At 66.9% G+C, this 25,904-nt stretch overlaps 2 protein-coding genes across 57 annotated transcripts in view; one reads left to right on the forward strand and one right to left on the reverse strand.

The window, feature by feature from the left end:
- The window catches only part of PKD1 (polycystin 1, transient receptor potential channel interacting), a 39,615-nt gene extending 17,096 nt beyond the window's left edge, over positions 1-22,519 (forward strand). Inside the window, exons 9-46 of one of the 7 annotated variants that reach the window (XM_081555429.1) lie at positions 170-296; positions 609-853; positions 1,235-1,990; positions 2,761-2,892; positions 3,136-3,311; positions 3,502-3,635; positions 4,185-7,798; positions 7,997-8,146; positions 9,020-9,163; positions 9,247-9,526; positions 9,593-9,806; positions 9,887-10,058; positions 10,163-10,315; positions 10,934-11,078; positions 11,224-11,846; positions 12,086-12,240; positions 12,328-12,580; positions 12,661-12,856; positions 14,473-14,643; positions 14,839-14,982; positions 15,064-15,274; positions 15,359-15,485; positions 16,166-16,282; positions 16,363-16,412; positions 16,773-16,957; positions 17,029-17,122; positions 17,409-17,527; positions 17,601-17,803; positions 17,878-18,072; positions 18,439-18,578; positions 18,959-19,071; positions 19,299-19,446; positions 19,541-19,666; positions 19,797-19,971; positions 20,084-20,374; positions 20,447-20,581; positions 20,657-20,962; positions 21,056-22,519. In XM_081555429.1, the coding sequence (XP_081411555.1) occupies positions 170-296; positions 609-853; positions 1,235-1,990; positions 2,761-2,892; positions 3,136-3,311; positions 3,502-3,635; positions 4,185-7,798; positions 7,997-8,146; positions 9,020-9,163; positions 9,247-9,526; positions 9,593-9,806; positions 9,887-10,058; positions 10,163-10,315; positions 10,934-11,078; positions 11,224-11,846; positions 12,086-12,240; positions 12,328-12,580; positions 12,661-12,856; positions 14,473-14,643; positions 14,839-14,982; positions 15,064-15,274; positions 15,359-15,485; positions 16,166-16,282; positions 16,363-16,412; positions 16,773-16,957; positions 17,029-17,122; positions 17,409-17,527; positions 17,601-17,803; positions 17,878-18,072; positions 18,439-18,578; positions 18,959-19,071; positions 19,299-19,446; positions 19,541-19,666; positions 19,797-19,971; positions 20,084-20,374; positions 20,447-20,581; positions 20,657-20,962; positions 21,056-21,526 (11,190 nt within the window). In that variant the 3' untranslated portion in view covers positions 21,527-22,519. The other 6 variants (XM_081555430.1, XM_081555428.1, XM_081555432.1 and 3 more) reach the window with 6 other exon arrangements.
- The window catches only part of TSC2 (TSC complex subunit 2), a 30,733-nt gene continuing 27,339 nt past the window's right edge, over positions 22,511-25,904 (reverse strand). For 32 of the 50 annotated variants that reach the window (XM_081555486.1, XM_081555484.1, XM_081555478.1 and 29 more), the window contains 9 exons: positions 25,269-25,768; positions 25,025-25,100; positions 24,718-24,804; positions 23,813-23,999; positions 23,589-23,728; positions 23,374-23,452; positions 23,201-23,292; positions 23,011-23,109; positions 22,511-22,902 (listed from right to left, as the gene is read on the reverse strand). In XM_081555486.1, coding sequence (XP_081411612.1) covers positions 22,732-22,902; positions 23,011-23,109; positions 23,201-23,292; positions 23,374-23,452; positions 23,589-23,728; positions 23,813-23,999; positions 24,718-24,804; positions 25,025-25,100; positions 25,269-25,768 — 1,431 coding nt within the window. In that variant the 3' untranslated portion in view covers positions 22,511-22,731. Of the gene's footprint in view, positions 22,903-23,010; positions 23,110-23,200; positions 23,293-23,373; positions 23,456-23,588; positions 23,729-23,812; positions 24,000-24,717; positions 24,805-25,024; positions 25,101-25,268; positions 25,769-25,904 lie in introns of all 50 variants that reach the window. The other 18 variants (XM_081555483.1, XM_081555475.1, XM_081555460.1 and 15 more) reach the window with 1 other exon arrangement.

A 25,904-nucleotide genomic window follows, 5' to 3' on the forward strand; every position in this document is an offset into this window, starting at 1 on the left:
CAGAGACGGTTTTGACCTGATGTTTTTCTCCTGAGCAGCGTGGTTTCCCGCTGTGTGAGACGAGGCCACTGGGGGGCTCTCCCCTCTGACTGGTGGGTGTTTGGGTGTCGGGGTGGGGCCAGGCTGAGGGCCAGGGCCTGCGGAGCTGAGCAGCCCCCTGCCCTGCCAGGTGATGGCGTTTCCTGGCCTGAGCCCGAGCCGTGAAGCCTTCCTCACTGCTGCCGAGTTCGGGACACAGGAGCTGGGCCAGCCCGCCCAACTGCGGCTGCAGCTGTACCGGGCGGGGCGCAGAGCAGGTGGGGCCCCATCCTGGCAGTAGGACTTGGGGGGCCTGAGTGGCCTCTCTGCCCTGTCGTGTCTTGTCGGTCTGTTGCCCGCTGGGCTGGCCTCCAGCCTCAGGGTGGACAGAGTGGGGCCTGGAGATGCCGGTTCATGCCGGGCACGCCAAGGACGGCTCTGGAGAGGAGCTTGCTGGGGCCGGGGTCGGAGCGTGAGAGGGGTCATGCTGGGGGCCAGGAACGCTGCCCGGCAAGACCTCGTCTCCTAGCAGGGTGTCCCCATGGTCTGTTAGCACACTGGGGCCCCCGGCACCCTTCCTCTCCTTGTAGGGGCCCCGGAAAACAGCGAGCCCCAGGGTAGGTCCCTGGAAAACAGGACTGAGCTGGCCCCTGTGTGCACACCAGAAGGGCTGCTGTGCCCCCGAGCCAACGTCTGTCTGCCTCTGGACACCCCCTGCCACCCTGGGGCCTGTGCCAATGGATCCACACCAGGGCCAGGCCTCCCTGGGGTCTCCTACGCGCTGTGGAGAGAGTTCCTCTTCTCCGTGCCTGCGGGCCCCCCCGCTCAGTACTCGGTGCGTGCCTCTGGCCCCTGCTGCCTGCCTCCCTCCACCCCCGAGGTCCCGGCTTGCCATCAGACAGACCAAATGCAGACCCTCTGGCTAAGCCGTCCGGTCCCCTGCTGCCCACCACTGCCCCCACCCCAGGGCCTTTGCACTTGCCCTCGGGGCACGGCTGGCCAGCGTCCGGCAGAGGCCCTGCCCCTGTCCAGGCAGCCCACCCCTCCTGTGTCCTCTCTGCCCTGTGTTCCATCCGTCCCTGCCCTGAGTGCCTCCAAGGCCCCTGGGAAGCCGGGTGCCCCGAGTGACCAAGGTACACGGAGGCCCTGTGGGGAGTGACTTAGTGCCCCCTCGCGTGTTGAGGACCTGACACAGCCCTGCCGCCCTCTCCCGCAGGTCCCCTTCCACGGCCAGGACATCAGCCTGCTCCCCGGTGACCTTGTCAGCTTGCAGCACGACGCGGGGCCAGGCGCCCTCCTGCGCTGCCCCCCGGCGCATGGCCGCCCGGGCCCCGAGGCCCCGTACTTCTCCGCCAGCGCCTCGGCCTGGCTCGCCCGCCTGCCTGCCCAGCTGGAGTCGGCCCCAGCCGGCCCTGCCTGCGCCCTGCGGTTGCTGGCCGCCACAGAGCGGCTCACCCCTCTGCTAGGCCTGAGCCCCAACCCAGGGCTGCGGCGGCCAGGGCACTACGAGGTCAGGGCCACAGTGGGCAATGGCGTGTCCAGGCACAACCTGACCTGCAGCTTCGACGTCCTCTCCCCGGTGGCCGGGCTTCGGGCCATCTATCCGGCCGCCCAAGACGGCCGCCTCTACGTGCCCACCAGCGGCTCAGCCCTGGTGCTGCAGGTGGACTCGGGCGCCAACGCCACCGCTGTGGCCCGCTGGCCCGGGGGCAACGCCAGTGCGCCCTTTGAGGCTGCCTGCCCGGCTGCTGTGGCCGCCCTGGCACCCGGCTGCACCCAGGAGGCCAACGGCAGCCTGTTCTCGGTGCTGACGCTGCCAGAGCTCCGCGAGGGCGAGCATGAGGTGGAGGTGGCGGCAGAGAACGGGGCCGGCCGGGCCAGCCTCAGCCTGCTGGTGACAGCAGAGGAGCCCATCCACGGGCTCCGCGCCATGCCCAGCCCCGAGGCCCGCGTGCTGCAGGGCGTCCTGGTGGTGAGTGGGGTCCCCATCCCCCCCAAGACGTGGCTCCCCGTGGAGGGCAGCCCATCCCCAGCGTGGAGCGAGCCTGGCCGCTGGGACACTAGGCTAGGTGTCGGGTTCTGGGCAGGCTCCGGCGGGTGGCTCTGCGCGCAAATGGCTCGTCAATCCCCAAATGACGGGAGAGTCACCCCTGGAACAGTTGTTCTGAAAACACTTCTTTCTCCCACATTTCCTGAGCCAGCTGTTGAGCTCTTCACCTGCCTCTGACCTTCCTGTTCCTGGGTGTGTTTCGAGACCCCCACTGGGGTCTCACCAGGCGAAGAGAGCCTTTTCTAAGGCTGGGGCCCACTACCACCCAGCTGCTGTTGGGGCCACTGCGGGAGGGGCCGCGCCCGTCCTCTGGGGGCCCATCTCGCACACGGGCCATTGCGCAGTTGTGTCCTGTCTTCCCTGCTTACACCTGTCTGTCGGGTGACATAGGGGAGCGTCCAGAACCACGAGGCCCGTGGGGACACACGTGCATCCTGAGTGGGAGCCCGGAATGGGGGCGCAGGCCGTGGTGGGTTGGCCTCTGGTCGGGGCACTGGGCCTCCGAGGTACAGACAGGTCGGTGTGTGGCCAGGCCTGGGCTCAGCCCTGCACAGTGTGACCTCCGTGGCTGAAAGGGAAGCCCACAGACAGCCTTGTCCAGGCGGGTGGACGTGGGCTGGGGGCAGTGTCCGTCCCCCATGGACCATGGCCTGGGGCGGGTCATGGCCAGTTCACATGGTGCCCTCCTGCAGAGGTACAGTCCTGTGGTGGAAGCCGGCTCGGACGTGGTCTTCCGCTGGACCATCGACGACAAACAGTCCCTGACCTTCCACAATGTGGTTTTCAATGTCATCTACCAAAGCGCAGCCGTCTTCAAGCTCTCGGTGGGTGGGGGTCTCAGGCACGGGGGTGGGGTGGGGTGGGGGGTCTCTAGGGCAGGGGTGGGGTGGGGCGGGGGTCTCCGGCATGGGGCGGGGCGGGGCTGTGCACCGCTCACTTGTGCCTTCTGCTCTGCTCTGCTCCCGAGGACCCGGTGGCAGCTGTGGGTGAGTGCGGGGATTGGGGGGCTCTGTCCACACTGCCTCACGGCTGGCAGGTGGCCTGTTCACTGCCGCCTGTGTCCACAGCTGACGGCCTCCAACCACGTGAGCAGTGTCAGCGCGCACTTCAATGTCACTGTGGAGCCGATGCACCGGATGCGGGGCCTGTGGGTGTCTGCGCTGCCACCCGTGCTAGCGCCCAACGCCACACTGGCGCTGGCGGCCCATGTGCTGGTGGACTCGGCCATGGAGGTGGCCTTCCTGTGAGTGTGGCGTCTCTCCCAGCCCCCACCTCCCTGCCAGGATGTGTTGGGGACGCGGACCCTTCAGAGGGGCCGCAGCAGGGTGGTGGTACCTGAGAAGGGCTGCAGCTGGGCCAGTGGGCGCTGCAGGGGCGCAGCGGGCCCTCCTAGCCTCCCCAGGCTGCTCACTGCCTGTTCCCTGCCCCGGCAGGTGGATGTTTGGGGATGGGGAGCAGGCGGTCAGTCAGTTCAAGCCTCCGTACAACGAGTCCTTCGAGGTCCCCGACCCCGCGGTGGCCCAGGTGCTGGTGGAGCACAACACCACACACACCTACACTGTCCCAGGTGAGCGGCTGCCTGCCGCCCTCACGGCCTGCGGCTCGGGCGCACTCTGCCCTGGGGCAGTGCCTCTCTGGGGTGGTCCCTGGGTCCTGCCTCCAGAATGCAGACGGGGCTGGTGGCCTGGGGCCCCCACTAGCATGAAGAAGAGAGGTGAGGGGGGTTGGGCCTCAGAGCCCCGCGACAGGAGTCTGCCGGCCAGAAGCAGACCCCTTCTGGCCCTCCCACCCCCTTCCCTGAGCCTTTTCTGGGGGAGAAGGGGAGATCCTTGGAAGTCATTTCTGAAGTCCCAGAAGCCTCACATGGAAGTGTAAACTGCCCCAGAATCCCAGCCCTGCACCCACCCCGTCACCCAAGGCGTTCACCCCTGAGACCGTTGCCCTTCACCTCTTTCTGCCTCGCCCCTTTTGGAGAGCACGCGGGCCCGGGTGTTCACACTCCACCTGGGGCCCTGTTTGCCCCACGGCCCTGCCCACAGCCCAGGGTGGGGAGGGGTTTTGGAGCCAGGTGGCAGCGCTGGCTCGGCCACATCCCCACTCGGGGCCTGTCCATCAGGTGAATACAACCTGACCCTGCTGGTGTCCACTGCCTTCGAGAACCTGACGCAGCAGGTACCTGTCAGCGTGCGTGCCGCCCTGCCGGCTGTGGCCGTGGCTGTGGGCAGCCAGGTCCTGGTGGCTGGCTGGCCTGTCACCTTCTTCCCGTGCCCGCTTCCATCGCCGGGCGGTGTCCTCTACACGTGGGACTTCGGGGACGGCTCCCCAGCTATCTCCCAGCCCCAGCCAGACATCAACCACACGTTCGCCTCGAGGGGCACGTACCGTGTCCGCCTGGAGGTCAACAACACGGTGAGCCACGCAGTGGCGGGCGTCAGCATCCGCGTCTTCGAGGAGCTCCGTGGCCTGACGGTGAGCCTGAGCCCTGCCGTGGAGCAGGGTGTACCCACGGTGGTCAGCGCTGCCCTGGATTCTGGCGACAACGTCACGTGGACTTTCGACATGGGGGACGGCACAGTGCTCACGGGCCCCGAGGCCACGGTGGAGCATGTGTACCAGCGGGCGCAGAATTGCACGGTGACGGTGGGCGTGCACAGCCCCGCCGGCCGCCTGGCCCGCAGCCTGCCCGTGCACGTCTTTGTCCTGGAGGTGCTGTGGATCGACCCGGTGGCCTGCATTGCCTCCCAGCCACATGCCCGGCTCACAGCCCACGTCACCGGGGACCCTGTCCACTACGTCTTTGACTGGACCTTCGGGGACGGCTCGTCCAACATCAGCGTCCGGGGGGACCCGACTGTGATGCACAACTTTACTCGCAGTGGTGTGTTCCCGCTGGCGCTGGTGCTGTCGAGCCGCGTGAACAAAGCGCACTACTTTAGCAGCGTCTGCGTGGAGCCCGAGCTGGGCAATGTCACCCTGCAGCCCGAGAGGCAGTTCGTACGGCTTGGGGATGAGGCCCGCCTGCTGGCCCGTGCCTGGCCCCCCTTCCCCTACTGCTACACCTGGGACTTCGGCGCCGAGGATGCCGCTGCCCGCGTCGGGGGCCCCGAGGCCACGTTCACCTACCAGCTTGCAGGCTCCTACCTGGTGACAGTCACCGCATCCAACAACATCTCAGCTGCCAACGACTCGGCGCTGGTGGAGGTGCAGGAGCCTGTGGAGGTCATGGGCATCAGGGTCAATGGCTCCCATGCTCTGGAGCTGCAGCAGCCCTACCTGTTCTCCGCCGTGGGCCGTGGGTGCCCCGCCAGCTACCTGTGGGAGCTGGGGGACGGCGGGCAGCTGCAGGGCCCCACGGTCACCCATGCCTACGGCAGCACAGGCTGCTTCCAAGTCAGGGTGGCCGGCTGGAACGAGGTGAGCCGGGGGGAGGCCCGGCTGAACGTGACAGTGCAGCAGCGTGTGCGGGGGCTCAGCGTGAACGCCAGCCGCACGGTGGTGCCCCTCAACGGCAGCGTGAGCTTCAGCACCACACTGGAGGCTGGCAGTGACGTGCGCTACTCCTGGGTCCTCTGTGACCGCTGCACGCCCATCCCCGGGGGCCCCACCATCTCTTATACCTTCCGCTCCGTGGGCACCTTCAACATCATCATCACGGCCGAGAATGAGGTTGGCGCTGCCCAGGACAGCATCTTCATCTACGTCCTGCAGCACATCGAGGGACTGCAGGTGGTAGGCGGTGGCTGCTGCTTCCCCACCAACCGCACACTGCAGCTGCAGGCCATGGTGCGTGACGGCACCAACATCTCCTACAGCTGGGCCGCTCAGCGCGATGGAGGCCCCAGCCTGGCCGGCAGCGGCAAAGCCTTCTCGCTCACCGTGCTTGAGGCCGGCACCTACCACGTCCAGCTGCGGGCCACCAACATGCTGGGCAGCACCTCAGCAAACTGCACGGTGGACTTCGTGGAGCCGGTGGGGTGGCTGGCCGTCACCGCCTCCCCGAACCCAGCTGCCATCAATGCGAGTGTTGCCCTCCAGGCCGAGCTGGCTGGGGGCAGCGGTGTCACTTACACCTGGTCCCTGGAGGAGGGGGTGCACTGGGAGACCCCAGAGCCGTCCACCACCCTCACCTTCCCCAGCCCCGGCCTGCGCCTGGTCACAGTCACGGCCGAGAACCAGCTGGGCTCAGCCAACGCCAGCGTGGAGGTAGTCGTGCAGGTGCCCGTCAGCGGCCTCAGCATCCGGACCGGGGGCCTGGACGGCGGCTTCGTGGTGGCCGGTTCCACGGTGCCCTTCTGGGGGCAGCTGGCCACGGGCACTGATGTGAGCTGGCACTGGGCCATGCTGGGCGGCAGCAGGCAGGGCCAGCATGTCACCGTGGTCCTTCCCGACGCTGGCCCAGTCTCGGTCCAGCTCAATGCCTCCAACGCAGTCAGCTGGGTCGTGGCCACACACAACCTCACGGTGCAGGAGCCCGTCGTGGGCCTGGTGCTGTGGGCCAGCAGGAAGGTGGCGGAACCCGGGCAGCCAGTGCACTTTCAGGTCTTGCTGGCCGCCGGCTCGGCCGCCCGCTTCCTCCTGCAGGTCGGCGGGGCCGGCCTCGAGGTGCTGCCCGCGCCCCACTTCTCCCGCAGCTTCCCCCGGGTTGGGGACTACACGGTGAGCGTGCACGCCGAGAACCACGTGAGCCGGGCGCAGGCCCAGGTGCGGGTCTCGGTGCTGGAGGCTGTAGGGGGGCTGCAGGTGCCCAGCTGCTGCGGGCCGGCCATCGCCACAGGCGCTGAGCGGAACTTTAGCGCCCGCGTGCAGCGTGGCTCCCGCGTTGCCTACGCCTGGTACTTCTCGCTGCAGAAGGTGCAGGGGGACTCGCTGGTCATCCTCTCGGGCCGCGACGTCACCTACACCCCCGTGGCTGCGGGGCTGCTGGAGATCCACGTGCGCGCCTTCAACGAGCTGGGTGGTGTGAACCTCACGCTGCTGGTGGAGGTGCAGGATGTCATCCAGCATGTGGTGCTGCATGGCCACCGCTGCTTCGCCAACCGCTCCGCCCAGTTCGAGGCAGCCACCAGCCCCAGTGCCCGGCGTGTGTCCTACCACTGGGACTTCGGGGACGGGGCCCCAGCGGAGGACACGGACGTGCCCTGGGCGGTGCACTCCTACCTGCAGCCCGGGGACTACCGTGTGCAGGTGAACGCCTCCAATCTGGTGAGCTTTTTCGTGGCACAGGCCACGGTCACCGTCCACGTGCTGGCATGCAGGGAGCCCGCGGTGGACGTGGCCCTGCCCCCACAGGTGCTCATGAGGCGCTCCCAGCGCAACTACCTGGAGGCCCACGTGGACCTGCGAGACTGCGTCACTTACCAGACTGAGTACCGCTGGGAGGTGTACCGCGCTGCCAGCTGCCAGAGGCCTGGGCGCGCAGCCCGGGTGGCCCTGCCGGGGGTGGACGTGAGCCGGCCCCAGCTGGTGGTCCCGCGGCTCGCGCTGCCTGTGGGCCACTACTGCTTTGTGTTCATGGTGTCGTTCGGGGATACCCCGCTGGCGCGGAGCATCCAGGCCAACGTGACGGTGGCCCCCGAGCGTCTGGTGCCCATCGTCGAGGGAGGCTCCTCCCGTGTGTGGTCGGACTCCCAGGACCTGGTGCTGGACGGGAGTAAGTCCTACGACCCCAACCTGGAGGATGGTGACCAGACGCCGCTCAGCTTCCACTGGGCCTGCGTGGCCGCGACGCAGGTCAGCCACGTGGGGTGTGCGTCCTCCCCGCCCTGCTCGGGGCATCTGTGTGACGAGCCCGGCAGGCCTGGGGTCCGCCTGGGGTCTGAGTGCCCGGGGAGGGGGCTGGACCGCAGTGGGAGGTAGGGGGTCTTCGCAGCTGCCACAGGGCGGGCCAGAGCAGCTCTGGGGTCTCACCCCCCCCCATACGGGCTGCAGAGTGAGAGCGGCGGGTGTGTGCTGAACTTCGGGCCCCGTGGCAGCAGCGTGGTCACCATCCCTCGGGAGCGTCTGCGCGCTGGTGTGGAGTACACCTTCAACCTGACCGTGTGGAAGGCCGGCCGCAAGGAGGAGGTCACCAGTCAGACGGTGGGTGCTGCCACGGCCCAGCCCCGGGGAGCCCTTGGCCCCCAGACTGGCGCGGCTGGCGAAGCAGAGCACACGCAGCGCCCAGCTCCCGCTCCTGAGGGGTGTCTTTACGTTTCGGGGCTCCTGGAAGCCATTGGTCTTGAGTTATCACTCCTCTCGATGCCGTTTTTGTTTAATGAGACAGCTTTCCTCGAAAAGGCCGAGGCAGCGCAGGAAGCCTTGAGGCGCAGCCCTAGGCCGTCCCCTCCCAGCACGTGGGAGCCCCTCCCAGAACGGAGGCCTGGCCGCTTGCATGGTACAGTCTCCCTCCCTGAGCGCAGCAGCCCGTGGCGCCCCGCCGGCTGTGACGGGAGCTGGTGTGCCAGGCCCTGCTGGCGCCCAAGATGGGGTGCGTCCCCCGTGCCGGGGGGTGCCAGGCCTCTGCCCGGCGGGGGTCCTGCCCAGAGGGGCCATCTGGGGCTGTGTGCCAGGGACCCCCCGGAGTGCACAGCAGCGAGGGGCTCAGACGGAGCCACACCTAGCTAGCTGTCGTCCCCTCACGCCTTCCTGCCTCTGCTCCACTTGTGTCTGCGCCCCTGTCGGGGGGCCCTGGGGGCTGCAGAAGACAAGCCCTTGTGGTCTGTGCTCCTCAAGTCCCCTCCTCCAGCCTGGGAGTCACAAAACCACAGAGTCCTGGGTGAGGTCTGGGCTGAGAGGAGCCTTGGCAGGTGGGCGTGGCAGGGCCAGGGGCACAGGAGGGCTGGGCACGACAGGGCTGGCAGCCTTGCTCCCCCGCGGGTCTGCTGCTGCCCTCCGCACGAGCAAACAGGAGGGTCTGGTGTTGGGAGAGCCCCACCTTGGGTGGGCAGGCCCCCTCATCCTGCTGGCTTCCAGGTGCTCGTCCGCAGCGGCCGGGTGCCCATCGTGTCCCTGGAGTGCGTGTCCTGCAAGGCACAGGCGGTGTACGCGGTGAGCCGCAGCTCCTATGTGTACCTGGAGGGTCGCTGTGACAACTGCGACGGGGGCCCGGAGCGCGGGGTGAGTGGGAAGGGGCTGGGTGCGCTGGGGGGGGTCCTGGAGGAGACCCTCCTCCAAGCACCGTGGTCTCCGTGCCCCCTCAGCTCTGGGCCGCGCGCAGTTTCAGCAATGAGACGCTGGTGTTGGACGCGACAACCACATCCACGGGCAGCGCGGGCATGCGGCTGGTGGTGCGGCGGGGCGTGCTGCGCGACGGTGAGGGCTACACCTTCACGCTGACTGTGCTGGGCCGCTCAGGCCAGGAGCAGGGCTGCGCCTCCATCCGCCTGGCACCCAACCGCCCGCCACGGGGCGGCTCCTGCCGCCTCTTCCCGCTGGAGGACGTGCGTGCCCTCACCACCAAGCTGCACTTCGAGTGCGCGGGTGAGTACGGTGGCCACGGGGCTGGGCGGGGCAGGCAGGGACCCCGCTGACGCCCTGGGCCCACAGGCTGGCAGGACGCGGAGGATGCAGGTGCGCCGCTGGTGTACGCGCTGCAGCTGCGGCGCTGCCGCCAAGGCCACTGCGAGGAGTTTTGCGTCTACAAGGGCAGCCTCGCCACCTACGGGGCCGTGCTGCCACCTGGCTTTGCGCCACACTTTGTGGTGGGCCTGGCCGTGCTGGTGCAGGACCAGCTAGGGGCCGCCGTGGTCGCCCTCAACAGGTGAGCCCGCGCCCATGGAACCGGCCCGGCTGGGGGTGGGAGAGGGCCCAGCCCAGCTCACGCCCCGCCTCTGCCCACAGGTCTCTGACCATCACCCTGCCAGACCCCCCCGGGGACCCCACTGACGGCCCCCCGGACCTCATGGCCTGGCTGCACAGCCTGGCGGGGAGCACGCTGCCCGGGCTGCTGCGGCAGGCCGACCCCCAGCATGTCATGGAGTACTCGCTGGCCCTCATTGCCGTGCTCAACGAGGTGGGCGAGACCCCCCCCGTGCCAGGCGGCCCCCCATAGGTCCCGGGAAGCCCCCTTTGCCAGTGCCGGGCTGGTGCTGCCCGCTGACGGCCCTGTACCCACAGTACGAGCAGGCGCTGCCCGTGCTGGTGGAGCCGGACCCCAGGCAGGAGCTGCGCGCCCAGATACGCAAAAACATCACAGAGACACTGGTGTCCCTGCGGGTCAACACGGTGGATGATATCCAGCAGGTGGCGGCTGCGTTGGCCCAGTGCACGGTAGGACAGGCCCAGCCACGCGGCAGCCTGGGCCCCCCCCCCCCACCGATGCCCCGAGAGCTCCCTTCCCAGCCACATCTGCACGGCTGCGCACCTCCCAGGGCGGCCCCTGGGGCTCTGGGCATGCGGAGTACCAGGTGGGGGTGGCGGACGTGAAGATGCTGTTCTGTGCTCCCCCCGGGCCTGTGGTCCCCGCCCCGTCACCCAGGAGTCAGCAGCCAGGTTGGGCTGGTTTCCGTCCTGATGGAGCCACGGTGCCGGGGAGGCCGGGGGCTGCTGCTGTGGCCTCAGGAGGACAGTGCAGGGTCTCTGCGCTGGGTGGGGTCGCTGTCTTCTCTGCAGCTGGCTCAGTCGTGTGAGGGGCTGGGATGGCCAGTGGGGTCACTTCACCTTGAAGTTGGCCTGCATGTGGGGAAGGGTCGCTGAGGGGCTCCCAGGGGAGAGGCCTGGGGCGGAGGTGTGGTCAGCGTGGATTCTGCAGAATGCAACGGGAAGGGGGCTTCAGATTGGCTGGCTGAGGTGGGGAGGCCCCTGCAGAGGCTGCCCTAGGGTCGGGGTGAGCGGGGCGAGCCCCACTGGCCTGGCCAGCCAGCTGGACGCGGTGCGGGTGCCTTGCAGGTGTCCAGCCGGGAGCTCGTGTGCCGCTCTTGCCTGAAGAAGACGCTGCACAGGCTGGAGGACATGATGCGCATCCTGCAGGCGGAGACCGCCACGGGTGCGGGGACACCCACCACCATTGCAGACAGCATCCTCAACATCACAGGTGCGCTGCCCCACGCCAACATCTCTGCCCCTGCCTCGGGCCTCTGACCTTTGCTCCCCTCCCATCTCTGCCCCCACCCCTCCTCCACCCCTCCCCTCACTTGCCTCCCCCTCCCCCCTGCCCCCGTGACCTCTCCCGCCCACAGGCGATCTCATCCACGTGGCCAGCTCAGATGTGCAGGGCCCACAGTCCTCGGAGCTGGGGGCAGAGCCGCCCTCGTTGCTGGTGGCGTCCAGGGCCTACCAGCTCTCGTCCGCCCTCGTGGGCATCCTCACGCGCTCCCGTGTGCTCAACGAGGAGCCCCTGACGCTGGCGGGGGAGGAGATCCTGGCACAGGGCAAGCGCTCGGACCCGCAGAGCCTGCTGTGCCAGGGCGATGCCCCAGGCCCTGGCTGCCACTTCTCCATCCCCGAGGCCTTCAGCGCGGCCTTGCCCAACCTCAGCGATGTGGTGCAGCTCATCCTGCTCGTGGACTCCAACCCTTTCCCCTTTGGCTACATCAGCAACTACACCGTCTCCACCAAGGTGGCCTCCATGGCCTTCCAGACGCAGGCCGGTGCCCAGATCCCCATCAGGCAGCTGGCCTCAGAGCGCGCCATCACCGTGAAGGTGCCCAACAACTCGGATCAGGCCACCCAGGGCCAGCGTGTCCCCGCCGGCTCTGCCATCATCCAGCCCCGGGCCTCAGTCAGCGTGGTGGTCACCCCTGAGAACAGCAACCCTGAGGCCGGGCTGCACCTGCAGCTCACCTTCACGGTGCTGGACGGTGCGTGGCAGGCGGGGCCCCTGGTGTACGGCCTCCTTGTCTCTCGGCCCAGCCCGTGTGAGGCGGCACGGTGGCCAGCTAGATAGGCATTTCTCACGGGCACCCCCAACTTGCAGCCTTTGGTCAGGCCTGTGTCCTGCTTCACGAGGCCCTAGGGCCCTGCCCAGACGGGGGAGGGCTCCCGGGGCGTGTGAGCTGCCGGGCGGGGGTCCGAGCCTGCCTGTGCTACCCGCCCACAGAGCAGTACCTGCCAGAGGAGCCCGAGCCCTTCCTGGCCGCCTACCTGCACTCGGAGCCCCAGCCCAACGAGCACAACTGTTCAGCCAGCAAGAGGATCAGCCTGGAGGCCCTGGCGGGCGGCGACCACAGGCCCTACACCTTCTTCATCTCCCCGGGGTACGCAGTGGGCCTCATTGGTGGGTGGGGTCCCCGTAGTGGGAGCAGGCCGGGCAGGGCCTGGCCATGACATGCCCCCCCTTGCAGGTCCCGAGACTTGGGCGCGAGCTACTACCTGAACCTGAGCAGCCACTTCCGCTGGTCTGCGCTGGCGGTGTCCGTGGGCCTGTACACGTCGCTCTGCCAGTACTTCAGCGAGGAGGACATGGCGTGGCGCACGGAGGGGCTGGTGCCTCTGGAGGAGACCTCGCCTCACGAGGCTGTCTGCCTGACCCGCCACCTCACCGCCTTTGGTGCCAGCCTCTTCGTGCCCGCCAGCCGCGTCGAGTTCACCTTTCCCGTGAGTGGCGCCACGCCCGGACGGAGGGAAGCCCGGCGCCATGGTGCGCGGCCTCGGGGCTGACGGGCCTATCTCCCCAGGAGCCGGCCTCAGGCGTCAACCACGTCGTCCTGCTGACCTGCGCCGTGTGCCTGCTGACCTACGTGGTCATGGCCATGATCCTGCGGAAGCTGGACCAGCTGGACGTCCGCCGGGTCCGCGCCATCCCGTTCTGCGGGAAGGGGGGCCGCTTCAAGTATGAGATCCTGGTCAAGACCGGCTGGGGCCGGGGCTCAGGTGAGGGGCTTCCGGCAGGGCGGGTCCACACGCGGTGGCCTGTGGGTGCGCAGTCCCACAGGGCAGCCACTGGCATGCACAGGCGGGCAGGACCAGCCGGAGCATCGACTGTGTGGTGGTTTAGTCACTAAGTCATGACCAACTCTGGCCCCATGGACTGCAGCCCGCCCAGCTCCTCTGTCCGTGGATTCTCCAGGCGAGAATACTGGAGTGGCTTGCCATTCCGTTCTCCAGGGGATCTTCCTGACCCAGGGATCAACCCGGGTCTCCTACATTGCAGGTGGATTCTTTACTGACTGAGCCACCATCAAAGTCCATCTATCAGTATGGGAGGTGATTACTAAACAGCAGCAGGTTGTCCTGGTGAAAAAATTGTTTTCATGACATCCCTAGCTCTCTGACCCATCGGTTATAGACGTCAGAGAAGCAGGTTGGCATGGGGTCAGTACTGTATGATGCATGTGTTGGACGCTGAGATCAGGCATCTTGTTTCTCTGTGGGAAACTGAGCGAGTGGTCTGAGCAGCATTCCTGTCAGTGAGCACCATCTTAGAGGCGGTTTTGTGCTTCTGCCAGAGGTCATTTTACCACCCACGTCATCCGTGCTCCTGCTGTGAAGCCCCTCCAAGAGCTCGTCTCCCGTGAAGAAGCGTTTGCCGTATCGGTTGCCCCGCGGCGTCTTCCTCCTTTTTGTTGCAGCCACTGTCCCGCTTGTGTCAGCCACTCTGCTGCCACCGGCGGCCTTTTAGGGCCTGGGTTGGTGGCAGGAGCCGCACAGTTGACTGGGTCTTCACTTACGCGTTTGCCTTTGATTCCAAGTGCACTTCTTTGGTTCCAGTTCTCATCTCTCTGCTGTGCTTTCATCTTTACCGCCTGGTCCCCTCTCCTGTTAAGAAAGTGTTTATTTTCTTGAATGTGTATGTGTTTGTTTATCCTGAAGCTGCCCTGGGTCTTGGTTGCTGCGTGGGCCTTCTCTAGTTGTGGCCCGGGCGCTGCTCTCTGGCTGCGGAGCATGGGCTCTCGGAGCACGGGCTCTCGGCACTCAGACTCAAGACTGTGGTTCCGGGCTCTAGAGCAAGGGCTTCGTCACCATGGTGCCCTGGCCGAGTTGTCCCAGTGCATTTGGGATCTTCTGGGACCCGGGATCGAACCTGTGTCCCCTCCATTGCAAGGCAGATATTTACCATTGGACCGCCAAGAAAGTCCAGGGAAATGTTTATTTTTGAAGTTTTTTTCTATTCCTCTCTATGACGTTCATAAAACGTGTAGGTTTACCGTGGCCGACACGGAGGTGAGAGCACTGTGTACTCGGCGGTTCGTGTGGAGACAGGTGCGCGGTGACTGGTTCCTAGCAGGCTCTGGAAGGGGTGGTGTCACCAGTCGCCACCAGGACGGGGGTCTCTTACTCGCGTAGCAGACTGCAGGCTGGCAGCCGTGTTTCTGTCCTCCGTGGTCACTCGCAGTTAACGCGCCGCCACTACCGGGGGCCGTTCGTGGAACAGTTTGAGGGCCTGAGATCGTCTGCCTGTCGCAGGGAGATAGACAGGCACACGCACCCAGGCTCAGCATCCGGGGACAGCAACCCAGAGTCGTGCCTCCTGTCCGCCTGTCCTCCAGGGACCACGGCTCACGTGGGCATCATGTTGTGCGGGGCAGACGGCCGCAGCGGCCACCGGCACCTGGATGGGGATGGAGCCTTCCAGCGCAACAGCCTGGACGTCTTCCAGATTGCCACCCCACACAGCCTGGGCCGCCTGTGGAAGATCCGTGTGTGGCACGACAACAAAGGTGGGGGCCCACCGCCTGCCCACCCTGTCCTGCCTGCCCTGCCCACCCACAGCCCGCTGGCCCTGACCGCCCACCCCGCAGCCCGCTGCCTGCTGGCCCTGACCGCCCACCCCACTGGCCCTGACTGCCCACCCTGCCCTACCTGCCCTGCCCGCCCACCGCCTGCCGGCCCCGACCGCCTGCCCCCTCTTGCAGGGCTGAGCCCCGCCTGGTTCCTGCAGCACGTCATCGTCCGGGACCTGCAGAGCACCCGCAGCACCTTCTTCCTTGTCAACGACTGGCTGTCGGTGGAGACGGAGGCCAATGGGGGCCTGGTGGAGAAGGAGGTGCTGGCTGCAAGTAAGACCCTTCCTGGCGGCCGCCACAAAACAAACAAATGCCTGGCCTGGGGTCTCCTGAAGCCCACCTGTCCCTCCCCAGGCGACGCAGCGCTGCGGCGGTTCCAGCGCCTCCTGGTGGCTGAGCTGCAGCGCGGCTTCTTCGACAAGCACGTCTGGCTCTCCATGTGGGACCGGCCACCTCGGAGCCGCTTCACGCGCGTGCAGCGCGCCACGTGCTGCGTCCTCCTTGTCGGCCTCTTCCTGGGTGCTAATGCTGTGTGGTACGGGGCTGTGGGGGACAGCGCCCACAGGTATGTGCTGCGGGGCCGGCCCACCCACCTCAGCAACCCCCCCAACACCTCCCCGCAAGCCAGCCCGTCTGTCCTCTCCCGCAGCCGGGGCCCCGCGTCCAGCCTGGCCCCGCTGAGCCTGGACACCGTTGCCATCGGCCTCGTGTCCAGCCTGGTCGTCTACCCCGTCTACCTGGCCATCCTGTTCCTCTTCCGCATGTCCCGGAGCAAGGTGGGTGCATGGGGCCCCTGGCCCAGGGAGGGTTGGCACCCAGAGCATGTCAGAGTCAGGCGTGAACGGGCCCCCGTGAGCTGTTGACACCCGCGTGTCAGGTCCCTGAGCAGGCAGGGACGGGCTTCCAGGACGATGAGCTGCAGGTTCTGAGAAAAACCGATGTGAGGAGAAAGTCTGAGCAGACCCCGGGCAAGCGCGGCAGTTGGCTTGGCCTCTTAAAACCTCCAGGAACAGCCCAGGTGGCCTCAGTAGCGAATCCCCCAAGCGGTTATGGAAAGACCAACACCAGTCCCACACAGGCTTGATAAAACCCGAGAGGGGCACTTCCTGACTCAACCCGAGGCCAGAGCCAGAAAGAGACCTCACGCAGTGCTCAGCAAAGGTTACACAGCTCGGGCAGCGACCCGGTAGGGTAGTCCTTAGCCATGTGTGGCTGCCCACAGTTACGCTGATTCAGATTAGATACGACTTCAGCTTCTTGCAGGAGTCACTCCTGGCGCTCCGCGTTGGCACTTGGCGAGTGGCTCCTGTGATGGAGTCTGTAGGTGTGGGGCACTTGCATGTTTCTAGAACATTCTCAGGACAGCACTGCTTCAGACTCTGCTCACTGGGGCGGGCATGCCTCCCCACAGCGGGAGCCCGAGCTGCGTCCTGCTGACCACCTACCTCTCCCACAGGTGGCAGGGGGCCCAAGCCCCACCCCCACAGGGCCGCAGGCGCTGGACGTGGACAGTTGCCTGGACTCGTCCATGCTGGACAGCTCCATGCTCGCCTTCCCAGGACTTGGTGCCAAGGTGCGGGATCCTGGGGGCCTGCCGGGTGGGGCTGCGGCCCGGGCAGTCTGGGGTCAGGCTTTCTGTGTGTTTCTCAACAGGCCTTCGCTGAACAAATGAAACAGGACATATTTCTGGAGGATTCTAAAAGGTGGGGTCCCTAAAGAAAGCGTGAGCTGTTTCTTGTGTGGGTCAGCTGTGCCTCGCATGTGTCACATTGCGTGTCCTGTTCCGCGTGTCCCCCTCCGCATGTCGCGTCGCGTGTCCTCTGCGTATTGTGTGGGTCACTTGTCCGTGTGTCGTGTGGGTTGCGTGTCCCCATCCGTGTGTCGTGGGCATTGAGTGTTCTCTTCTGTGTGTCGTGTGGGTCACGTGTCCTCATCTGTGCTACACGCCGGTCCTGGGAGCATTTGCTTAGAGTCCCGTGTGTCTGCGTGTGACAGGACTTGGGTTGGGTATGTGTGCAGCCACGTGCCCGGGCTCCCCTTGCCTTGCTGACTGTTGCTTGCAGCCTGGTGTGCTGGCCGTTCAGCGAAGGCACCCTCCGCTGGCCAGACTTGCTGAGTGACCCGTCTGTCACGGGCAGTGCCCTGCAGCGGCTGGCTCGGGGCCAGATGGGCCTCACACCAGGCCCAGAGGAGGACAGTCTCTCCCTGGTCAGCCCCTCCTCGCCTGCCAAGTACTTCTCAGCTTCAGGTGCGCAGGGTGGGGAGGTGCTGCCCGGCCCCCCAGGAGGGCTCCAGCCTGACCCGTCCTGCCCCTTCCAGATGAGGACCTTATCCGGCAGATCCTGGCTGAAGGGGCCGGCAGCCTGGCCCCCACCCAGGACACTCAGGGAGAAACAGACCTGCTCACTGGCCTGTGAGTGCCGGGCTCCGGGGAGGGGGTGGTGGTGGGGAGCTCAGTCAAGTCGCCCTGGTGCGGTGCTGTGGGGCGACAGCTGCTGGAGCGGCGGCAGGAAGGACAGCATCGGATCTCAGCACCACAAGGCGAGCGCCAGGTTGCTGAGCCCTGGCCCTACCCCAGAACAGCCAGCGGGCCCAGCACCCTCTGCCTGGCCTGGGGCGCTGTCCTCTCTCCACAGAGGCCAGAGGGGGCTGGCCGCGCCCCCAAGCAGTGACGGGCGAGTGCCCCCATCTTGTCTCAGGTGCAGCGCCCCTGGTGAGAAGACCCAGCCTGTGATGCTGTGGAGCCCGGGGAACACGGGGCTGCTCAGCCCAGGCCTGACATGGGAACAGCCCCCGCCGGCCAGGCTCCCCAGGACAGGTGCTCTCCCAAATCCCAGGACAGCTTCCCTGGTCCTCTGAGCCACTGCTGACCCATCTGTCTGCCTTCCCAGGGCTGGTGGAGGGTCTGCGGAAGCGGCTGCTGCCAGCCTGGTGTGCACCCCTGGCCCACGGGCTCAGCCTGCTTCTGGTGGCCGTGGCCGTGGGTGTGTCAGGGTGGGTCGGCGCCAGCTTCCCCCCCAGCGTGTCTGTCATGTGGCTCCTCTCAAGCGGCTCCAGCTTCCTGGCCTCGTTCCTCTGCTGGGAGCCGCTCAAGGTGAGTGGGGTGCGTGGGGCCAGCCCGCCAGGCTTTGGCTGCCGTGGGCCCCTGTGACGCCAGCCCTGGCCCAGGTCCTGCTGGAGGCCCTGTACTTCTCCCTGGTGGCCAAGCGGCTGCACCCTGATGAGGATGACACCCTGGTGGAGAGCCCAGCCGTGACACCTGTGAGCGAGCGAGTGCCCCGCGTGCGGCCGCCCCACGGCTTCGCACTCTTCCTGGCAAAGGAGGAAGCCCGGAAGGTCAAGAGGCTGCACGGGATGCTGCGGGTGAGCTCGGGCCCCGCTCTGGCGCCTGGCCTCCCTTCCCGGCCTCCTGGCCCAGGCAGCACCTTCCAGGAGGGCGCGCCTTTCTCGAAAACCTCAATGAGCCCTCCTCCTGACCACAGAAGGCCCTTCCACGGGTGGTCTAGGGCTCTGTGGTCCCCGCCCCTCCCACGACCTCCTCCTGCAGCCCTGGTGTGGCTTCTTGGCCTTCGCAGACCATGTGTGCCCACAGGCCTGGCTCTCAGCACCAGCCTCCCTGGCTATGGGCACTTTGCTGCCTAGCATGTGGAAGCCATGCTCTGTCACAGGCTGCACCCATGGGGTGCCAGACTGGGTTTGGCTGACCCCAGGGCCATCCCTGCCCCCCAGGGCCTTCTGGTTTACATGTTCTTCCTGCTGGTGACACTGCTGGCCAACTACGGGGATACCTCATGCCACAACCATGCCTACCGCCTGCAGAGTGCCATCAAGCAGGAGCTGGACAGCCAGTCCTTCCTGGCTATCACCCGGTACGGACGCCCTGTATGCAGGCACAGGTCTGTCCTCCGGGCCAGGGCGGTGCTGATGCCGGCCAGGGTTCACCTCAATCCCACCCTTGGTGCAGCGCAGCCCCTTGGGGGCTTTGGGAAGCGTCTCAATCCATTTCTGGTCATCAGAACTGGAGTGGGTGCTGCTGGCCATGGGAAGAGGACACAGTACAGGCCCAGCCCAGCTTCACCAGCCCCGAGTGTCAGGAAGCCCAGGCCGTGCCTCCTCCCCTGGGCAGCACTGGCCACCTCCCACTGGCCCAGCCAGGACTGTGCTGGCAGTGTGCCCTGGGCCTCTCACCCCGGGGGGGCCAGGCTGTGAGGGACAGCCATGTGACTGACTCTGGGTCTGGCGTGGGCAGGTCTGATGAGTTCTGGCCATGGATGTCCCACGTTCTGCTCCCCTACATCCACGGGAACCAGTCCAGGCCAGAGCTGGGGCCCCCACGGCTGCGGCAGGTGCGGCTGCAGGAAGGTGAGTAGCCGAGGGGCGCCCTGGCACTTAGCCTAACTTGTTTCCAAAGGGAAGCCTTTGGCGGGGTCTGGACCCAACACCCGCAGCTGGGTGACGGCCTGCCTGGGTCTCCTGATGTACAGACAGTGATACCTACTTCCTGGGGTGCTGGGCGGGTTCGGTGAGGCCCCGCCGAGTTTGGCCCGGAGGCTGGTAAACAGGCAGGGCCCTGGACCCTCTGCTTTCAGCGCTCTGCCCGCACCCACCTGGCTCCAGAGACCCTGCCTGCTCAGCAGCCTCGGGCAGCTTCAGCACCAGCGACTACGGCGTTGGCTGGGGGAGCGCTGCTCTCAACGGCTCCGAGATCTGGGCCTACTCGGCGCCAGACCTGCTGGGGTGAGCCCGGAGGGCGGCCGGGGTGCCGGGGGTAGGGGCAGCCCTTCAGAGGAGTTTGCCGGGGCACCGGCGCTGACGCCGCCCCTCCCAGCAGCATGTGGTCCTGGGGCTCCTGCGCTGTGTACGACAGCGGGGGCTACGTGCAGGAGCTGGGGCCTAGCCTGGAGGAGAGCCGCACGCAGCTGGGCTTCCTGCAGCTGCACAACTGGATCGACAACAGGTGGGCCCCGCGCTCGGCTCCTCCGCCCGCTCCCCGCGCGCGCCGCCCCAGCCCCTTTGGAGAACACCGGTCTCTCCCGCGCGGCGCGGCCCTCTCCGACTCCCGGCCCCTGCCCGTGCCCTCCGCGCAGAAGCCGCGCCGTGTTTGTGGAGCTGACGCGCTACAGCCCGGCCGTGGGGCTGCACGCCGCCGTCACGCTGCGTCTGGAGTTCCCGGCGGCCGGACACGCAGTGGCAGCGCTCAGCGTCCGCCCGTTCGCGCTGCGGCGGCTCAGCGCTGGCCTCTCGCTGCCGCTGCTCACCTCGGTAGGCCCCGCCCCCACGGCCGTGGCCCTGCCCTCCTTCCACGAGTCTGGTCCCGCCCCGGTCTCCTCCCTCGAAACTGACCCCGACCCCGACCCCGACCCCGCCCCACCAGGTGAGCCTGCTTCTGTTCGCCTTGTACTTCTCGGCGGCCGAGGTGCGCGCCTGGCGCAGGGAGGGGCGCGCGCGCGCCACGCGGGCTGGGACCTGGGCGCGGTGGCTGCTGGTGGCGCTGACAGCAGCCGCGGCGCTGGTGCGCTTGGCTCAGTTGGGCGCCGCCGACCGCCAGTGGACCCGCTTCCTGCGCCGCCGCCCGCACCGCTTCACCAGCTTCGAACAGGTGGCCCAACTGAGCGCCGTTGCTCGCGGCCTGACCGCCTCGCTGCTCTTCCTGCTCTTGGTCAAGGTGAGGGCTGAGCCGGTGGGTCGGGGCGGGCAGCATTGGCAGGGTTAGTCGCCTGACGCCCTTTGTCCGCAGGCCGCCCAGCAGCTGCGCTTTGTGCGCCAGTGGTCAGTTTTCGGCAAGACGCTGTGCCGGGCGCTGCCGGAGCTCGCAGGGGCAGCCTTAGGCCTGGTGGTGCTCGCCGCAGCCTACGCGCAGCTTGCTGTCCTGGTAGGTCCCGGCGGGGCCGTGGGAGAGGGTGGCTGAGTCCGGACCCACCCCTCACTCGTGCCCCCTCCCCCGCAGTTGGTCTCCTCCTGTGTGGACTCGCTTCGGAGCGCTGCCCAGGCCCTCCTGGTGCTGTGCCCCGGGACCGGGGGTCCTGCCCTGTGCCCTGCGGAGTCCTGGCGCCTGTCCCCCATGCTGTGCACGGGACTCTGGGCCCTGCGGCTGTGGGGGGCCTTGAGGCTGGGGTCTGTTCTCCTGCGGTGGCGGTACCACACTCTGCGTGGGGAGCTGTACCGCCCCGCCTGGGAGCCGCAGGACTATGAGATGGTGGAGCTGTTCCTGCGCCGCCTGCGCCTCTGGATGGGCTTCAGCAAGGTCAAGGAGGTGGGTACGGCCCAGGGGGGGAGAGGGACGCACCCTGGGCCCAGCAGAGCCTAGGGCGCAGCCGGACTGACCGAGCCCCTGTGCCGCCCCCAGTTCCGCCACAAAGTCCGCTTTGAAGGGATGGAGCCGCTGCCCTCCCGCTCATCCCGGGGCTCCAAGGCTTCTCCGGACGTGCCCCCACCCAGCGGGGGCTCTGACGCCTCCCGCCCCTCCACCTCCTCCAGCCAGCTGGATGGGCTGAGTGTGGGCCTGGGCCGGCCAGGGCCTCGGGAGCTGGAGCCCGAGCCCTCCCGCCTCCATGCTGTGTTTGAGGCCCTACTTGCCCAGTTTGATCGGCTCAATCAGGCCACGGAGGACGTCTACCAGCTGGAGCGGCGGCTGCAGCACCTACAAGGCCGCAGGAGCAGTGCGCCCCCGGCCTCCCCACCTCCCGGCCCCTCCCCAGGCCTGCGGCCCATCCTGCCCAGCCGCCTTGCCCGGGCCAGTCGCGGCATTGGCCTGGCTACAGGCCCCAGCAGAGCATCGCTGCGGGCCAAGAACAAGATCCACCCCAGTAGCTCTTAGTGCCAGGGCCTCTGGGCTCCCCGCTCCCCAGGACGGGCCCGTGGCTCCCCTCTGGCCCCTTGGAGCCAGAGCAAACACCGCTCAGTATTATCACCTTCTGCCACCCTCGGTCGCAGGCCAGGCAGGACAGCTGCACGCAGGTCCCCAGAGAGCAGGCAGGCTCTCTGCGGGCTTCAGCACTTTACAGAGGCCACATGGCCAGCTCAGACCCAGGGTCCCCTCCCACTCCTGTGGGAGGACACAGCAGTGCTGGACGAGTGCCCGGCCTCAGACGCTAATTTATTTCCCGAGTCCTCAGGTACAGCGGGCTGTGCCCGGCCGCCCTCCTGGCTGCCGTCTCCCCTGCCAAGGACCCAGGCTCTGGGGAGGGGCCTGCACTCTTGTCGTCCTCCCCTAAGTTATTACCTCCTCCATCCCTGCTCAGTGCCCTCGCCTCCAGCTGCCACCGCATCTGTTGTAATTTATGTGGGGTTAAAATGTATATATTTTTGTACGTCGCTTTATTTTTCAATACAGCCGAGGGGTCTGGTGGCTGAAGCAGCCTATGCCCACAGTCACCCACAGTGAAGGGGAGCTGGGACCGCCAGAGCTGGCCTTCCCTCCCCAGACACCTGCCCGCCCAGCTGGAGGAGCAGCAGCTGCTTCTCAGATCCAAGTCTGGCCTTGGGCAGGTGCTGGGCAGAAAGGGTTTTGGAGGGGAAACCCCCCCAGGCTGGCCTTGCCACCGCCATGGCCTTAGCGTCCTGCCCAGGCCTGCTGGTGTCAGGTCTGGATGAGGGCTGGGACCCTAGGGCTGGTAGGGGAAGATCTCTCCCTGGGGGCTGGCTCCCAGGCCGGGGGAGGTGAGCGTGATCACGTACATGTGAGGCTGTCCCAAGGGCAAGGCCCCAGCAGCAGCCTGGCAGGCCCCCTTCCCATTCCATTGGGCATGGCTGAAGCTACAGCCTAGTCCCACCCCCCAACAGACGAAGTCAAATAAACGAGTTGACTGACTGCTCCGTGCCTGTGTCCACTCTGGGGTGTGTGTCTGAGTGCACAGGCCTGGGTCACACCAGCACTTTATTTGCACAGATAAATATCACCCAGCGCCATGGGGGCAGGGAGGGTCAGCACAGGGCAGCACAGCTGCTCAAACAGCTTGAGGAGCCCAGGATGTGTCTGCGTCAGAGAAGTCCCACGGGTCCAACTACCCACCCTGCACGGCCTCACACGAACTCAGTGAAGTCGTCCACAGAGGAGACCAGGCGCTTCCGCTGGCCCGTCTCGTAGGCGGGTGTGGGCTCGGCCGGGGCCTGTGCTGGAGCCTTGGCATGACCAGGAGGGTGTGTCTGCATCAGGGGCAGGCTGGTGCTCGAGCAGTGGGCTTCCTCACGGATCTGGGGGGGGCGGGCTTCAGCAGCAAGTCCAGAGGGGGTGGGGCACGCTCCCCAGGCTGGCCACCCCATCTCTCTGGAGCACACCCTCCCAACGGCCTGGCCTCCTACCCGCTGGCGGAGCCGCTTGATGTGGCGAAGCCTGGCAATCCACTTGGAGGGGTAGATGTCAGTGGGGTTGGAGCGGCTATGGTGCACCTGCGAGGCCATCTGGGGTGGGGTTGGGAGGGCAGGACAGTGAGCCCTGTGTGGGGTCACCTGTGGGCCTGACCCCCACCTCCCAGGGGCTACCACTGCTCACGTTCGCATGCAGGGCCATCTGGCGGGCCACGAAGGGCAGGTTTCGGTCGGACACGATCTTCGCCATGCTGGTGTCTACAAGGCCCTCCATATCTGCAGAGACATGGCGCTCATGTGGGGCTCAGCCCTGGAGCCTCTCCTCAACCCCCTGCCCCCCGCCCCGCCTCGCCTCACCTTTCCTGCACTGCAGAGATACCAGGTTGCACTCGTAGTCCAGGGGGGTGATAATCACGTGGACAAAGTTAAATTGGCCCTGCTCACACGAAAGCAGGGTCACCGTGGTACTGACGGCCACTTTCTGCGACCCCCTCCACACTCTGCCCGGGGCCCAGACCTACACCTGCCGCCCCGAGGGCCCCAGGCTCGCCTCTGAGGGCCCCCAAGCACACCTTGATGGTGCCCAACTTGAAGTCCTCGCCAGAGTCATTGTAGACGATGGACACGAAGTCGTTGCCCAAGTGGCGCTTCTTGTCACAGCGGTGCTTGTCCACGTCCTTGGTGGGCATCAGGGTGGCGATGTGAAAGACAGCTGTGGGGTGGGCAGAGCTGAGCAGGGCGGGCGGGCTGGGTGGGGGTTTCGCAAGGAGCGGGCCAGCGGGCAGGGAGGGCGCACCTTGCATGATGTCGTCGTGCCAGCAGTAGGTGAACTGGCCGTCCTCGCCGCACACGTCCAGGCCGCCCAGGTACACCTTGTCTGGCTGGCAGTCCTTGAGCTCGATGAGCTTGCCCAGCCCCGTGAGAAACTCTGTGTACCTATAGGAGCCATGCTCGTTGGACAGGATGGCGAGCTCGCTGTTGCTCTGCGGGGAGACGAAGGCATGGTAGCACCAGCTCCCAGGCTGCCCCCAGCCACCCCCCGTCCCGGGCCCACAGGACCCCAAAGGGCCTGATGCTGCTGGGGGCCAGGAGCAGGCTGACGAGTGTGGCTTGGTACAGCCCTCCTTCTGCCGTTCACCCGACCAGGGCAATGCAGCTTCACACCCATGCCCAGGGCATCACCCCACCTCTACCCCACTGTTCCTAGTCTGTCTGCCACTGACCTGGGCTGGCTCTGTCCTCAGGAAAACCCAGAGTCCTTGGCTGCCCATTCCCCTCCTCCCGCGGGGCCAGCCCTCAGCCCACAGCAGCCAGGGCACTTCTGAGACTCAGGTCGAGTCAATGCAAACCTGGCGCCGGGAACTGCCCGCCTCAAGGGGTGCCACCGCGCCCCCCCCAGTCAAGTCCTGTCCCCTTGCCACTCCTGCCCGGCACTCCTCTGCGCGTCCTCACTTCCTCCACGTCTCCACTCAGAGCTGCCTCCCCGGGGTCAGTGACCCCCCCACCCCCAGCGCTCTGTGCTCATACCCAGCCTGTCCATCTCGCTCCTGAGTCCCGGAGTGAAGGGTGCTCCATGCACACCTGACACTCTAGCGGCTTGTGCAGAACCCAGCTCTGCGGAGGACAAGGACCCCACCCCCAGCAGGGTGGCCACCCTCTCTGCCCAGCACCCAGGCCGCCCCGCCAGCCCAGCAGCCTCACCTGGCCTTCTCCCACATACAGGACCGCGATCTTGTGCGTGTCGTAAGACGGGATCTGGTCAAGGAGCTGCACTGACCGCTCAAAAGACTGTAGCCACAGAACCCAGCTTGAGCCCAGGGCAGAAAAGTCCCCTCCTCCAGCCCTGCCCAGCCAGTCCCAGCCCAGCGCCTGTCCGGGAGAGGCCTCTCCTCTGGCATGCCTCCGGGAGCTGGGCTGCAGCCCCTACTGCCCAGCCAGGGGCATCAGCCCACTGTGCACGTGCAGCCGGGCTCCAGGGGGCCCTGTGAGGGAGAGAGGACCCACCTACCTCATTAGGCAAAAGGATTGGCTTGTTGGACTCATCACCGAAGAACGGTGAGTGGTAGAGCTGCAGGAACACGAAGCTGCGGGCAGGGGGAAGAGATGGGTGAGGTCGCAGCCAGCATCACAGCCCAAGGGGGAGAGGGCCGGAGCACGGTCACAGAGGAGCCTGGTCTCCGGTGGCCAGCCTGCTCTGCCCAGGCCCTGCCGGCACCAGGCTCCCACAGGAACACCAGGAAGGCGGGGCTCACCTGGGGTTGATGCCCGGCACCTTCTCAGTGTTGGCAGTCCCTGCTCGGCTCTTGAAGGCGTCCCTCTCCACCCTCTTGCCCCTGCGTGACGGGGCCGAATCCGAGATGGTGTACCCTCGGGGCCGCAGACCACTGGGGGAGCGGGGACAGCCGGACGGCAGGGGGCCCTCTGGCTGGGCAGGGCCCGGGCCCCGGTGCTCCTCGCCCGGGGCTGACCAGGCAGCTGCTTCCCCGTCCAGGATCCCTGACTGCGACCGGGCCTTGGCCTCGGGGCTCAGCTGGCCGATCTCAGCCTTGTTCCCTGGGTCCCCAAGGATGTCCTGCAGGGTCTGCAGTTCAGGCGACGAGCTGGACTTGCTCAGGGGCTGTGAGGGCTGGAAAGCGAGGTCCACGGAGGCGCGGGAGCCCTCCGAGGAGACCGCCCGCTCGATGGGGATGCCCCCAGGAGGCAACTCCTCTGCGTGGAATGACTTCTCCTCCTGGCTGGAGGTGGAAGATGACTGGGAAGAACGGATCCAAAGGGAATGCTCACCAGGAGGCCCCATGGAGCCCACCCGTCCCCAGCCAGGGCCTTGGACCAGCCAGCACTGAGCTAGGGGTTCCCCTTCCCCAAAAGCACTTTCCCATGCCCTTCGC

This window comes from Giraffa tippelskirchi, chromosome 13, assembly GCF_054371585.1.
Source record: "Giraffa tippelskirchi isolate mGirTip1 chromosome 13, T2T-mGirTip1v1.2.pri, whole genome shotgun sequence".
Lineage (NCBI taxonomy): Eukaryota > Metazoa > Chordata > Mammalia > Artiodactyla > Giraffidae > Giraffa > Giraffa tippelskirchi.